Source organism: Lepidochelys kempii, chromosome 3, assembly GCF_965140285.1.
Source record: "Lepidochelys kempii isolate rLepKem1 chromosome 3, rLepKem1.hap1, whole genome shotgun sequence".
Taxonomy (NCBI): domain Eukaryota; kingdom Metazoa; phylum Chordata; order Testudines; family Cheloniidae; genus Lepidochelys; species Lepidochelys kempii.
Window position 1 is genome coordinate 169,540,474 of NC_136382.1, and position 15,806 is coordinate 169,556,279.

Sequence of the window (15,806 nt, forward strand, 5' to 3'; positions counted from 1 at the left end):
GAACAGAGAATATCAAGCAGCTTATGATGAGGCCCTTCCACGTCCTCAAGAGGAATCTGCAAGGAGTCTGCAACTCTCTTGATCTGATCCTGGAAGTGTTTAAAATCATCTGCCAGGGATGGAGGAGGAGGCATGACTGCTTCATTTGGAAATGAAGAGGAGATGTTGGCCGTAGGAGAAACCTCTTTATCAGCTCTAGCTTCCTGCTCCTCAAAAGATTTATTTTGAGGGTCAGGTCTCCTGGAACGAGCAGGTGAAGCAGGATGCCCCTTTTTATGATGGGTGGTTCTGGATGCTCTGGAAAATTGTTGGTGATAAGCCTCCCAAGGGTCCCAATATGGGCAAGGAGGAGGTGCATAAGGCATAGGAGGTGACACCCAAGGGTGCTCAAACCAATGAGGTGTTGGTGGTAATCATGAGCCACAAGTAGTTACAGCTTCAGTTGAGGCTTCTGGAAAGGCGCCTCTACAGGAGTGAGGGGGAGAATGCAGTATTGACACCTGAGACACCAAGGCAAGGTCTTCGTCCAAATCCTCTTCCTTAAGCTAACTCTGGAATGGTGGAGTGCCTGGAGAGATCTGAAGTGAAAACATCAGTACAAGGCGAATTTCAGGCAATCTTGATGTTCTTGGTACCAACAGCACATCGGAGCCAAACAGCAAAGAATCAGGCATCTCAGATACAGCCAGGTCCCAGGGGAAATGGAACTCCTGTCATACCGAGGGTGTTATCAGTACTGTCAAGGTTCCTCCCCCACTCTGAACTCTAGGGTACAGATGTGGGGACCTGCATGAAAAACCTCCTAAGCTTATCTTTACCAGCTTAGGTCAAAACTTCCCCAAGGTACAAAATATTCCACCCGTCGTCCTTGGATTGGCCGCTACCACCACCAAACTAATACTGGTTACTGGGGAAGAGCTGTTTGGACGCGTCTTTCCCCCCAAAATACTTCCCAAAACCTTGCACCCCACTTCCTGGACAAGGTTTGGTAAAAAGCCTCACCAATTTGCCTAGGTGACTACAGACCCAGACCCTTGGATCTTGAGAACAATGAACAATCCTCCCAACACTTGCACCCCCCCTTTCCTGGGAAATGTTGGATAAAAAGCCTCACCAATTTGCACAGGTGACCACAGACCCAAACGCTTGGATCTGAGAACAATGAAAAAGCATTCAGTTTTCTTACAAGAAGACTTTTAATAAAAATAGAAGTAAATAGAAATAAAGAAATCCCCCCTGTAAAATCAGGATGGTAGATATCTTACAGGGTAATTAGATTCAAAAACATAGAGAACCCCTCTAGGCAAAACCTTAAGTTACAAAAAAGATACATAGACAGAAATAGTTATTCTATTCAGCACAATTCTTTTCTCAGCCATTTAAAGAAATCATAATCTAACACATACCTAGCTAGATTACTTACTAAAAGTTCTAAGACTCCATTCCTGGTCTATCCCCGGCAGAAACCAGCATATAGACAGACACACAGACCCTTTGTTTCTCTCCCTCCTCCCAGCTTTTGAAAGTATCTTGTCTCCTCATTGGTCATTTTGGTCAGGTGCCAGCAAGGTTACCTTTAGCTTCTTAACCCTTTACAGGTGAGAGGAGATTTCCTCTGGCCAGGAGGGATTTCAAAGGGGTTTACCCTTCCCTTTATATTTATGACAAGTACCAAGCCTGCAGTCTGCACTGAGGTGATCATAGCTGACTGTGGTGACAGTACTGGAGATCTCGGGCACTCAGCGGGAAGCACGGTTGCTGATGGTACCAAAGGTCTCGAGAGCTCCAATGAAAACACAATCGGAGCCTGAGCAGACTTCTTCAGTACTGAGGAAGCTGAGGAAGAGCCCTTCTTGCTGCTTCGGTCAGTTAACAATACCTCTCGGGGCCCAAGGCTTTGCCATCTTTCGGTGTAGTCATGCCCTGGTTCCCTGAGGAGCCAGCAGCCTTGTGAGTACATGATTGGCGAGCTGGTGATGTTGGGGTAGCTGATGATTCCAACAATTTTGGCTTTTTAGAGGTAGATTCTCTACCTTGTGAGCCAGGGACATGTTCCACTGAGGATTTACAGAAAGAGTCCTGTGTCTTCCTCTTAGATGCCCTGGAGGTGTGGGGCATAAAGGTCATGGAGGCAGCAGATTTGCTTGGAGACCGGCACACCTGAAGGGGTGGGGGAGAAAGGGGCAGGAGTGTCCATTGGCCTGGGTCAGAAGATAGGCATAAAGTTCTCCATCATGAGCTTTATCTCTCTGTTTTTTCTGGCTCTTGATTTCATTGCCAGACAAAAGTTACACTTCTGGACAACATGTGATTTCCTGAGACAACGGATGTAGTGGGAGTGCCCGTCGCTGACCAGGATTGCCTCCCATCATGACAGACAGCATCTGAAGCTGGGAGAACTGGGCATAACCTCCCAGTAAAAGAAAAAGCTACCCACTTGCTAATATCTATCTAAATATAAAGAAAATTAAATATTATTTTAAGAAAAAATAAGCTAAAAAATTACTATTTACTAAGTATAGAAACTAATGTTAATACTACTACTGACTATTAATAAAAGAAGTGGAAAGTTGAGGAAATCTCAACGAGACAACCGCCAGAGCTCTGTCTCAGGCAGAGGTGGTTGAGAAGGAACTAAAGGTAGTTCGCCTATGCAGTGCTATATAACAACGGCACAGGGCACGAGACTGACGGACACACACACACAGGCTGAACGGACACTGCTATGAGAAATCTCCAATCAAAGGCACACGGGGTGCTAGCACACCTAGAGTGGAGCACCCATAGGGACACTACTGCAAGACGAATCAGAGGTCTCAGAGTTCCAGAGAAACCTCTGCCTTCCTAATCAGAGACACGAAACTGAGCAGCAATGTGGCTGCAGTCCAACAGATATGTAAAAATACCATGCTGATAGCCTAGCTGGGGAAAAGAGAAGGAGAAGCAAGAGACCCTCTTGCTCTACCTTCACAATGTACAAAAGGCCAATAAAAGCCAGTACCATACGCCTGACAGAGCAGCAGATCCTCATTTAAGAGAACTTCTGTTTTCTTGCTGTAATCTTTTAGTACTTCCATATGTTTCCAAAAACCCTTGTGAAGAGTAAGACACAAATTAATCTTACAGAGCAAATCTTTGAACAACCTAGTCTTTAGCCACAGGACTATTGACTGCAGTGTTGTTAAAAATACTTTAAAATAGGATGGAGATGGAATCAATGGTTGTACTGCACTGGTAAGTGTAGCTAACTTGAGAACACCTAAATATTCCTTAAAGCTTTCTTTCTTTTTCTTTATGTTGCCACTGACTTTGTCTCATAATTCAAACTATGTTACCATATATCAAGTGGTACTGAGGATTTCCCAATACAGGCAACAACAGCAGTGTCAATTTTGGGAACTATGCCCCAGATTTACTGGCTATCATCTGGAATTAAAGCTGATCAAGAGATTTGGGAAAGCATGCTTAGTCAGGGGCATCCAAGGTGTACTTAGACATTTTTGCATGTTCTCATGAACATAAAAAGCAAAATCCTTTTCACTCTTTTGGGTAACTCGGATTTAGAGAATTTCTTGCTTTAGAAACAAGGAAAAATCTAGGGCTTTTGACATCTGTCTGCAATGTCTCAGTTTCACCACATTTGTCTTAATATTATCAACTTCAAAAACTTATCTTCAGGAACCTCAGGGGACTGTTTCTCTAAAGAAAAAATGCTGCCCTCTTCTGTAGAACTGTTAGAAGAGGGCAAAGGCATGACAATTTTTAGATTTAATAAGGAGCTACGACAGAATATATTAAAAGGGCCACTGTGACAGATTAGATAATGTTTGATGAGAAATCATATTTCAGGTGAATTGGAACTAAGAAAGTAGGGTCACTTTAAAATTATGACAGAGAGACACTGACAAATTGCCTTAGGTTTAAACACATAAAAGGACAGTCAATTTAAAACTAATTGTTGTAAACAAACAATTCTTTATTTATATTAATAATTAGCTGCTTGGATTATAAGAAATGAAATAATTTATTTACTTTTTTTAAAAAGAATTTTAATGAAGTATGAAATATTCACTCTTTGTGCTGAAATAAAGAATTTTTCACATGTAAAAGTGGACCAGATCCTGCAAATCAGATAACATTGTGTAAGGAAGATTACTTTATATGTAACAGGATCATAGCTGCATTTGAAATGCTAGGAAAAATAATTATACTTACAGTAAAGAGGGGATATAATTAAAAGTGATATGGCAATCATATTGGTATAGGAACAAGGAACAGAGATTACTTCACTCTCCCTGAGAAAACATTATTGTCAAGATGTTAATGCCACAGATACTTTCTTGGTTAATATGATGAGTAAGTAGACACCTGACCACATAAAAAGAAGGTATAACAGGATGGCAAAAAAAAAAGGAAACTGACATTGGGATCTGAATAGATATCTAATATGTCATGGAGAATGGCATATGTCCAAATCCTGGTGAAACTGACAGAGGTCTAGAAATGTAGGCATTAAATTTGCTTATCTCTTTTCTGTGACTTCAACAATTTGGGCCTATCTGTGCAATGTGAGGGGAGTTTCAGGCCTAGGTACATCTTCTGTGCCTTTTAACTTGCTTTGACTTGATCTTTTCTTAATTTTGTAATAAACTAGGGTTTATTTAAAGACACATTTGTATCTTAGACTGAGGTAGTTCACTACAGCTTGGCAGACGAGAGGTAAAATTATCATTTGGCCTATGCAGAAAAGCGTGAATCTAAACCCAGCTCAGGTCAAACTTCCATTACAAAGGTAAATTTTGATTCTGCAGAATCTTAATATATCATATTTGCTACAGAAATACAAGAAGCAAGACAGATCCAGCTCATAAGCTGTGTTTGACCTCCTGGAATTAGAAGAACACTATTTTTCTAACTAAAATTCTTAACGAAAGATTCATGGAGCAAATTAAAATGGAGTCATAAAACAATGTAGGTAAAAACAAAACCAAAAGTAATGTTACAAAAATATTTATAAGTTATTACTGGTTTTCTCCATTTGAAGATTATTAGACATGCTATATAATGATAATATGTCATTTCTACACAGTACTTCTAGGTGGAAAGAAAGATTAATATGCCACCTAGAGGACAAAAGAATGATAACAAAATATGCCACATTCTCTTATGTTTCCAAGCTTCAAAATAACAACTTTTCAGAATATATGCATCCTGTAAATGTGAAATTAAATACAATATGCTGGTCAAGTATTGATACATGTTTTATAATTAATGTCAGTATTATATTAATAGTGTAAGAAGATTTTAGGATATTATCATTGAATTTTTACACTTTGGGATTACAAAAATCAGGTAATATATCAAGCAGTGCAATCTTACTTAACCTCATGTGTTAAACACAAGATTCTGTTTCTTGCCTGTCCTGTTGTAAGATTTTGTGTACATCATGTTGTTTTTTAAACAAATAAGAGCACGACTAGCCAAACAAAAAAGTAAACAAAAATATAAGTAATTGTAAAAGTGCAGAAAAGACAGCTATTGGTAAAAACACATATATGGGTCCCTTCTTTGAAAATATATAGTAGGGCATATACAGTCTGAAAGAACTACTGATTAATTGCTTCCCCAAAAAATAGCACACGTTTCTAAAAATGGAAAACCACTGTAGTTTTATCAGATCACATTGCTCCTGACCTATGGTGGAATTCCTGTTGATTTCAGTAGGAGTTATGCACAGGGATTGAAGGCTTTAATGTTCTGAAAGTGGGACTAAAATATCTAGGGTGTAGAAGTAGAAAAGATTACACATTTGTGAAAATCTAAAGATGGGGAGCGAAGATGTTACTAAGTACTAAAACTGTTTATTTCTTATATGACATTTTCCTTAAGTACACAGAGTAATGTTCCTTTTTCCAAAGAATTAAGAAATTTCTCTATTATTTGTCTTTACATCATCTATATTTATAGTTTAACACAAAGTTATATCAAGTAAACTAAAACTAAACTATTTATTGAAAAATATCAGTTAGGATTGCTGTGATGCCTCATAGCATTAAGGATTCATGTCCAGGTTTCAGAAACAGTAAGACTTGGCATTGCATAATTTACACTGAAACAAAATGACTAAAAAGTTCCTTGATGTTCTTCACTTTTAATCTGAGACTGTAACTTCAAATGTTTAAACATATTGTTCTCTGAACATGTCTGAACTGGTTGGTTGTACACTCCAGCCTCTTTTTATGAGCTGCCGGTGTTCTTTATCAGGTTCCCACTTTCTTTGTCACTAAAGCTCTAGGATGTGAAGCTTGCCTTTCTTGGTGAATAAAACGCAACCATGCATACTCTTCCTTGTCTCTTCCTGTATTCAGAGCAAATTTGTATGGAACATATTTTAATAATAATGCAAGGAATTTGCTGTTGTGTTTGAAATTGTTTTGGAAGAACTACGAAGTATCAGCAAAATATATACTGTAGTGTACCACCTTCAGGCCATAACATATTATAAAGAACACTATGATAATTTTTTTTGTTAACTTGTGTAACATTATTGAGCAGCATCTCATGGAGACTAATGGCTACCGAAATAATTATAAAACATGGCCCTGATTCTACAAATGCTTTGCTCATAACTGTAACACAACTGCAGGTTTTCTGGCAGACAACACTACTGGAGCTCAGCTCTTGATGACAGCAAATGCAAAATAAGTATTCACAGAACTCTGATAATTACTTTGACATTTTTTCTGTAAATTAAAATGTAGAACATATATGCAAATAACCTGAAATTGAACATATTTTAAATCAAACTTTTTAATATTTCCTTTTTTTCCTGCAAACATTTCCATTATAATAAATTAGTCAATTTACCACTTAAGTTGTTGACAGTTTTTTTTGTGATAATTATCCCATTTCTTGAATGGAGACACTGTCTGGAAGCATGGGCACTGATGATATCTGCAGCAGCCTGGCAGACTCCTAGTTGCTGTGCTTAGAACCTGCCAAAGATGGCCCATCTGTCATGGACTCCAATCATGTTCTAAATTTCCAGCTTGAGGAATAAGGACTCCTGCTCAGGGGGAAGCCAGCACAAGCCCCAGCTTTTTGCCCCAGGACACAAAAGAAGGTGGCTGGTAAAATCTCACTGCCCCTGCAAGACAAGCTCAGGAGCAGGGAAGGGGGGGGAAAAATTTTAGGAGATGGGTTCAGATTCAAATCTCAGAAACTTTGAGGTAGGAGGAAGTGGGCAAGTGGGAGCCACTTGAACGGAAAGAGGCAAACAGCATTGAGGCTGCATTAGATTCTGTATCTTTCTTCTCCTATTTGCTGATGGTAACATCTCCCTTTCCCACCCCCAGCAAGTATCCCCTATAATTCTCCCTTCAAGTAGCTCCAGGTGAAGCTGGCTCCCCACATAGCATGGAGTACATAGGTGTTGGGGGGAAAGGCAGCAGGGTAGGAGAGGGAATGTAGATGCTGCTGTTGGCAGGTTTAAGTAGATAAAAGGAACTGAAACAGAAAACACATCCTTCTACCCTTACTCATCTTTGCCTTTCTCCCAGTACTTCCTGAGCAAACAATAACCATCACTTCTCCTTTTTCCTCCCTAAATGCTGAGACTCAAGCTCGCCGACCTCCTAAGATGTGGTTTTGAAGCAGAAGGACTGAGGAATTTAGATGAAGACTGAAAGAGAATTATCTTACTCTGCTGCGAGCTTCAAGTATGGTGTACCTGTTCTATCTCTGTGTCCTGCCATAGGAATCAGAGTACCCATCCAGGCCCTGTTTCCAACATAAGAAGTGGAAGAAAGGGTCACAAAAATAACATCTCTTTTAGCTGAAGTGGTAAATGGACATTTTTCCAAAACAAAAACAAATTGGCTCTCGCATTATGAAAAGAATTTCTAAATTTGTAAGGATGTTTTTAGGTTGCAAGCTACACTTAAATGTAAACCCTAGTACATGAGATGTATTGCTTTTTGCTAGGAAAAATTATTTAATTTTTAAAAATATAGTGTCTATTAAAATACACTTGTATTTTATTACATATACAATTAAAATGTCTAATTACTCCATCAAGAAAGTCTTACCATTGCACCCACATGAAAAATACAACCTGGTTTGTTTTGTTTTGTTTTTTTAAACTGGACCTCAGCCAGAACTCCGTTTTTATGCTTCAAAATGCTTACAGATACAATTTCGCACCTGGAACTATTTCCAGATGCAAATGATATAATTTTGACATCTCAGTGACTGTGTACTTAGCTATTTACATGGCAATCATGGGGGATGATTGCAGCTTGTGTAGACATACCTTAGCTAGCGTTAATCTAGCAAGTTTGGATACCAGTAAAGCCGTAGCAGCACAAGCTTCAGCACGGCTATACAAGCCCACTCAGAACCCTGGGTAATTATTCAGCTGGCTAGCCTGAGCTGAAGCCCAGGCTGCCATGACTTCACTGCTAAGAGTACCTGAACTAGCTAAATTAAAGCTAGTTCGGGTATGTCTACTCAAGCTGCAATTACACCTCAGAATTGCAGTGTAGGCACACCCTAACTGACATGAACTGAAGATTCAAAAATATGCCACAAAAAGGATCTATTTTCAAAATTTGACTTTTAGGTATTTTTATTAACAAAACAACTTTTTTTTGGTTCTTAACTCCTGTGATTTAAAAGACATGAGACATTCCTGTCATTTACGTGCTAATAACATAATAGAATAAATTCCACTGAATGATAAGCTATACTTTAGAGCTATAAAAGTCAACATATGTATAAAGTATACCTCTGTACAAAGGATCCAGCAAGTATGTCTTGTAATTTTGTACCTATACTACTTCATCAGGAGCCACCATGCTTCCCTCTTAATCCCCACAAAAATCAGCTTAAAAGGAGTTCTTCCAAGAAAAATGTTACTGTTGGTAAAGCTGCATGATATTAATTCCTCCCATATTAAATTCCATATGCAGTGCTTTTGGGAAGGACATGAAAACATGTTGGTACCCATCTTTTGTAATGAATGCAGATATAGAAAAATATTTTAGAGTTACTAGCAGATAGTGACTATTCCTAAGCCAGACTGTCTTTAACTGCAACATTCTTATCCACAGTGTAACCTGAAGGTGAGGAATGACGGGAGAAATATTGTAAATCACATCTTACCTTCGTCTATTGAGGCTTCACTACTGTACCCATCATACTCTGCAGACAGAGGGCTATATTTTTGTCTAGTTTCCCAAATGTAATTTTTTTGCTGTCTGCTATCTACCATTGGTGGCCTGGAACTTTGTGTTCTGGACAAGGCCTCATGGTATTTACCCACTGCCTCGTCTTCACTTTCAGAGGAGGAACCATTCTGGTCTTTATTCATGTACGAGTTGTCTGTTTGAAGAAAACAGAACAGTAAATGACAGATGATAGCTTGAGAGAGTGAAACAAATTAATCAATACAATTTAAATATTTTCAATGTTTACTGAAATTTTTTGAGAAAAACAAAATATATGTAACCAACTTTTGTCATCGTTTTACATAGGTACTACGTCAGAAATTTTTATTATTTTTTACAAATGCAGAAAAATTACAAATTCCTAAATATTATACAGTATATTTAATGGGAAATAAGCTATGGGGGTTTTTGAGGAAGCACACTTACCCAATTTCTTGAATCTCTTTATTTAAAAAACAAAATTCCCAAAGATTTTATGTAATCACAGACAACATAATTTAATGTCATATTTTAGATTACTGACTCATATTAGAAATTCAACTCCTGATTCTCTCCTGTCAAGGGGCTTATGGTGTAGAATATGGTATACATAAAATTCTGATGTCAAAATAAAACAGATGACAAAATTACATAAAATATTTCAGGTTAATAACACCTAAGGGAAACAATGGTACAGTAATACCGTTGCTATGTTTTAAAAGAAAATCTAAGAAGTTGACCAATATGTTCATAGCTAAAAACAGAAGTTTTACAATACAGGCACATACCAATAGTTGTGAAGGATGTAGAAAAGTACTCAGTTAAATGAAAATCAAAATGGACATACAGAATCTTATTTTACTTGAAACAACTGACTATTTTCCTCAAACCTGAAATTAATACAGATTCTCATAGCAGCCACTTGGCAATAGTTAAGGTTGCATAAAAGTTTATATTCTAACCTCTGTTTTTATCCAGTCATAAATTCTGAAATCATCACATTTGTGTTTAAAATTAGTGTCTTAAGGTTTTTAGTTTGTTTTTTAAAAGTTTAAACAAAGATTCAGCTGTTTTCAGAATGGAGTGAAAAATAAACATTTTCCATTTTAAAAAACCTACAAGGTTTTTAGTTTGTTTGTTTTTTAAAAAATCCTCCACTTGAAATGGCTACAGTTTAAAAGTTGAAATTTAACAGGAAAATAGCTCAGTTTAGATGGCCAGTACAAGGTCTATACTATCTTTAAGTTCCACTTAACCTCTGTACAGAAATATAACACCAAGTAACTATGAGGCCTTAAACAGAAATTATGTAGTGCATTATGTAGTGCACTCTACCCCAAGTGCATATCCAAAAATAATAAGCTGGATAAGTACTTCTCAAGCAGACTTAATTTCACATTGAACTGGCTAGTAACATAAATTGTTGCATATTAATCGGAATAATTAGGGCTGAGACTTTGTATGGTGTGCAAGGGCCGGGGAAAGACTCCTGCAGTTTGCTGCGGGCCGGCACCTCCTATGGTGTGCAAAAGGATTAAGGCAGGGTTCTGACCAATTTTGTAAACTACACAGTAGCTGAAGCAAAGGTTTGTGTGGATCTTAAGGTCTGAGAGGGATAAGGACGGGCTACTGAGAACCTGATAAAGGTCAGCAGGATCACTGCCTGCAACTCCAATGAACTACATGCGGTGAGCAGAAGCTGTTGCCTTTGCCCCCTCCTCACTTTGGTAGCTCCACAGATGGGGAAGGCATTTCACTGAAGGAAATCCTGAAAAGCTTTTTTCCAATGGAGTTTAGGAACGTAGCCAGACTAGAATGAAGTCTTCCCCAAGTGTGGAGTTCTTAAATTGCACAGGAAAGCCGCTCTCTCCTGTACATTTTAGCATACCCACCTGAGCTGCACAAATAGGTTGGTTGGGGCTACATGCATTACTAACTTAAGTGCACACTAGCCTCCTCAACTATGATTACAATTTAAGCCAAAGTTTATCATTTAAATTGGTGTACGTGGGCAGTGACTAATTTGAGCAAATCTCATAAACAAAGGAGAGGGGCATTCTAGTGGTATAAGAATGGCCATACTGGATCAGACCAAAGGTCCATCTAGCCCAGTATCCTGTCTTCCGACAGTGACAAATGCCAGGTCCTCCAGAACGAATTAACAAAACAGGTAATCATCAAGTGATCCATCCCCCTGTTGCCCATTCCCAGCTTTTGGCAAATGGAGGCAAGGAACACCATCCCTGCCCATCCTGGCTGATGGCCATTGATGGACCTATCCTCCATGAATTTACTAGTTCTTTGTTGAACCCTGTTATAGTCTTGGCCTTCACAACAACCTTTGACATGGAGTCCACACATACTTCCTTTTGTTTGTTTTAAACCTGCTGCCTATTAATATCATTTGGTGACCCCAAGTCCTTGTGTTATGAGAAGTAGTAAATAACACTTCCTTATTTACTTTATCCAGACCAGTCATGATTTTATAGACCTCTACCATACCCCCCTTACTCGTCTCTTTTCCCAAGATGAAAAGTTCCAGTCTTATTAATCTCTCCTCTTATGGAAGACGTTTCATACCCCTAATCATTTTTGTTGCCCTTTTCTGAACTTTTTCCAATTCCAGTATTTTTTTTTTTTTAAGATGGGGCGACCACAGCTGCACACAGTATTCAAGATGTGGATGTTCCATGGATTTATATAGAGGCAATATGATGTTTTCTGTCTTATTATCTTCCCTTTTCTTAATGATTCCCAACATTCTGTTCACTTTTTTGGCTGCCACTGCACACTGAATGTTTTCAGAGAACTATCCTCAATGACTCCAAGATCTCCTTCTTTAGTGGTAACAGCTAATTTAGACCCCATTATTTTATGTGTAGTTTCCAATGTGGATTACTTTGCATTTATTAACATTGAATTTCATCTGCCATTTTGTTGCCAAGTTACCCAGTTTTGTGAGATTCTTTTGTAGCTCTTCGCAGTCTGCTTGGCACTTAACTATCTTGAATAGTTTTGTATCATCTGCAAATTTTGCCACCTCCCCATTTATCCCTTTTTCCAGATCATTTATGAATATGTTGAATAGGACTGGTCCTAGTATAGACCCCTGGGGGACACCACTATTTACCTCTCTCCAATCTAGCCAAGAAATTCCATATTACAAAGTCCCTGCCTCATTCACCACACACCATCCAATTTCTGCAACAAATGAGGCAGAAGTACTAAAGGCCTCTTTCACTAAACAACCCTGCATGGCCCATCCTGTGCTCTGAATCAAACAGCGCTTGTGGAAAAAAATAGCACATGACCATCTAATTAAAGATTGTATCACAACGCATATGCACAAGGGAGCCAAATTAAGGTTGCACAGACAACTTTAATACTGACATTTCCTACATTTTTTGCAATCTTAACGTTTTTTTCTACATAAGGTTTTTTATGTGTAACTTCCCAGGTTTCTGAAAAAGTAACCTGAAATAACAAATTCCACCATGTGGAATCATACTGACACCCACATGAGTCATCAGCAGAACTGAAATCCTTAGATTCACAGCACAGACCTTTGCCAATTTAGCTAACAGAGTTATGGTGGCAGCAGCAGAAGGTTCTCATCCTCTGTGTGGACCAGCCAGTAGAGGAGGAGGAGGCACACACTTTGCCAGTGGATTTCACATACATTTGTGACATTCTAGGTTCTGAAGAGGAGTGTGTTCTAGTGATCACAGACCCTTCTCCCCACTTTTCCCCAAGCCTGACCCCGTCCACCCCATTCCCTCTACTCTGTCCCTCTCTTGCCTCTTCCCTGCTCCCATCTCTTCATCCCAATTCCCACCACTAGCCCCTTGCCCTAACCGAGGTCTTACTGCTTAGCCAACCCCCATTCCAGCCATGAGCTCCTCATCCCAGTCCCATTCTCCCTACCCAGTCAGTCTCCCTACCTGGGCTTCCCATCTGAGTCTCTGTATTCCCTCCACCTCAACTCCTAGTTCCAGTCAACTGCCATGGCCTCCTTCTCTCCTCAGTTTCTTTGCCCACCCATTCCTGGAACTCACACCCCAGCTCCATGTTCAATCTCAGTCTCTCTAACCCAGCCCCTAGCTCCCAGTCTTCCTAGTCTAGTCATTTCCCATTCCCACCCCCACACCGCTCCCAATCCCAGTCAACTTCATCCAGTGGTCTCTGCATTACGCTCAGGCAGTTTCTTCATCTACAAAATCTGAGAATCAGCAGAGGGAACACTGAAAACACAGGGGAGAGAATCTCCCAATTGTTAGTTGTGATGCCTGACCCCAAAATAGCCCACAGAACTCAGAAGCAGCAACGGCTCAGAAAGTCCTGTTTGGCCTCTACAGCCCTGGAATGGAGCATGCCCAGTGCAGACAGAGTCTTATGAGAATTTAGCTCACAGACTATAACAAGCTGTGATGTTATCTGATTAAAATATAACCATATAGGTAATTGTTGCAACCACTGTTATATATTTGCAGCAAATCTTGTACAAAGGTTGTCAAGTGAGGTGTCTATGAAAAGGTTATGATTTGCTGGTTATGCTTATGTTATCTGTATACATGTAACAGTTTTGTATTTGAAGGTATAAGTATTGGCTCTATACCTGGATTTCAAATGTTTGCTCCTGGGGTACTGCCCACAAGGTAGCTCGCCAGCACATCTTGGAGGGACTATTCAAGTTAAGTGATTCATCACTTGGTTGACAATGGACCATGGGAGACGCCCATCTACACTGAGTGGACGGTCTTGTAAATGTGCTTCCTGCAATGACTAGGGAAATTGGGTATGAACATGTGACTTGCCAGTGTGACTCCAAACTCCATCTTGTTGCTGTAATTTTCCACAGTAAGAACAATGGAATGCCCTCCACATGGCAAAAGCTATAAAAGGCCCTGGAAACTCCTCCATTTTGTCTTCAATTCTGCTTATTACCTCTGGAGGAACTTTGTGACAAACTGAAGCTCTGAACAAAGGACAATGACCCATCCAAGCTGTGGATGTACTCCAGAGACTTGACTTAAGCCAGCAGTTTATTCCATCACCGGTACAAGCCTGAAACAACAACTTTGCCATTACTCTTATGTAATTGATTCCTTTAACCAATTTTAACTCTCACCTTTCTTTCTTTTTATAAATAAACCTTTAGATTTTAGATAATAAAGAATTGGCATCAGCATGATTTTTGGGTAAGATCTAAGTTACATATTGACCTGGGTGTGTGGTTGGCCCTTTGGGATCAGAAGAACCTATTATTTGATGAGACTGGTTGTAAAGAACCACTTATCTCTGAATCCAGTGTTTTTGGTGGTGATATAAGAACTCGAATGCCTGCCTTTATATTTTCTTGTTAACCAGTGTGGTGAAATGGGAGTTTACTTTTGTGGCTGGTTTGGTATATCTTATAAAAGAATAACCATCAGTTTTGGGTTGTGTTTGCCCTATTTCTCAGCAATTCGTCCTGAATTTGGCATCCTCAGTTGTGACCCACTAAGGCCTGGTTACAAAAGCCTCTATTGAGTACCTACAAATTGCAATTTTCCCAGAGGTTTATAACTTAGTCTAATTTGGGCAGTTTTTCCACAGAAACAGCAAAAGGCACTTCCCTTATACCAGAACAACCCACTCCTCCCCCCCAAATTTCAAGCTCTTGCTCCATAGCAGGGAGGTGCAAAAGCATCTCAGTGAAATTGTGATAAGATTTTTTTTTTTTAACATGGGCCAATTTATTTTTCCCTAATCTCATTCTTGGAACCAGCTGAAGTGTTTTAGCTGAAACTTAAACAAAACTATAGCAAGGAGGCATGGCTTCCCTCTGAGACTGACAGGGAGGGACCACAACCTGCCCTTTGGTGGGCTGAGCCGGGAAGGCCACGCCCAGCCCACCAGAAGCAGAGGGGCAGGACAGGAATCAAAAGTATAAAAGGCAGGGCCTTCAGCTCAGTTGGGCTGGAGCTGCCAAGGGAGACAGATGCAACTCATATGAGGCTGGAACCTGAAAAGGATTTCAGCCATACTGAGAACTTGCTATAGCAACCGGCCAATCAAGATGCCGAGGGGTTGCTGTGGCTACCACTGGCCACCTGCCCTAGGAAGATAGAGGACACCCACAAAATGGAGGTACCACATAAAAAGGATGTAGGAAGTAGCACAGGCAAACTAGACTACAGTCTGGTTGAGTCTTGGCTTGATTCTAGATCAGTGTGTTGTGGGCAGATCCCCGCTGACCCAGTGGCGGAACAGTCCGCCACTAGTATTGCCCTGGACTAGGACCCAGTAGAGTAGAGTGGGCCTGGGTCCCCCTGCCCACCCACCTCTGGGATGACAACCTCTCCATCTTTAGGCCAGTTCTAGGTTTTTTGGCCATCTGCTAGAGTAAGGACGCCTGACTATTTGATGCCCCACCCTGCCTGAGGGCCTGGGCCCCTAGACTTCTTTGCTGTTCTGCCCTCACTACAGACCAGAGCACTAGATTGTTTGGTGCTCCACCCTACCTGGGGGCCTGGGCTCCAAGACTCTGTATTGCTCTACCCAGACTGATTGTTGCTCAGCCCAGCTTAGAAGGCCCAAGTATCACAAACTGCTAATTTC

At 40.0% G+C, this 15,806-nt stretch overlaps 1 protein-coding gene across 3 annotated transcripts in view; it reads right to left on the reverse strand.

Moving 5' to 3' along the window:
* The window catches only part of SYT14 (synaptotagmin 14), a 176,384-nt gene that overhangs the window by 91,570 nt on the left and 69,008 nt on the right, over window positions 1–15,806 (reverse strand). For all 3 annotated transcript variants that reach the window (XM_073339005.2, XM_073339008.2, XM_073339004.2), the window contains one exon: window positions 9,163–9,381. In XM_073339005.2, coding sequence (XP_073195106.1) covers window positions 9,163–9,381 — 219 coding nt within the window. The remainder of the gene's footprint in view (window positions 1–9,162; window positions 9,382–15,806) is intronic.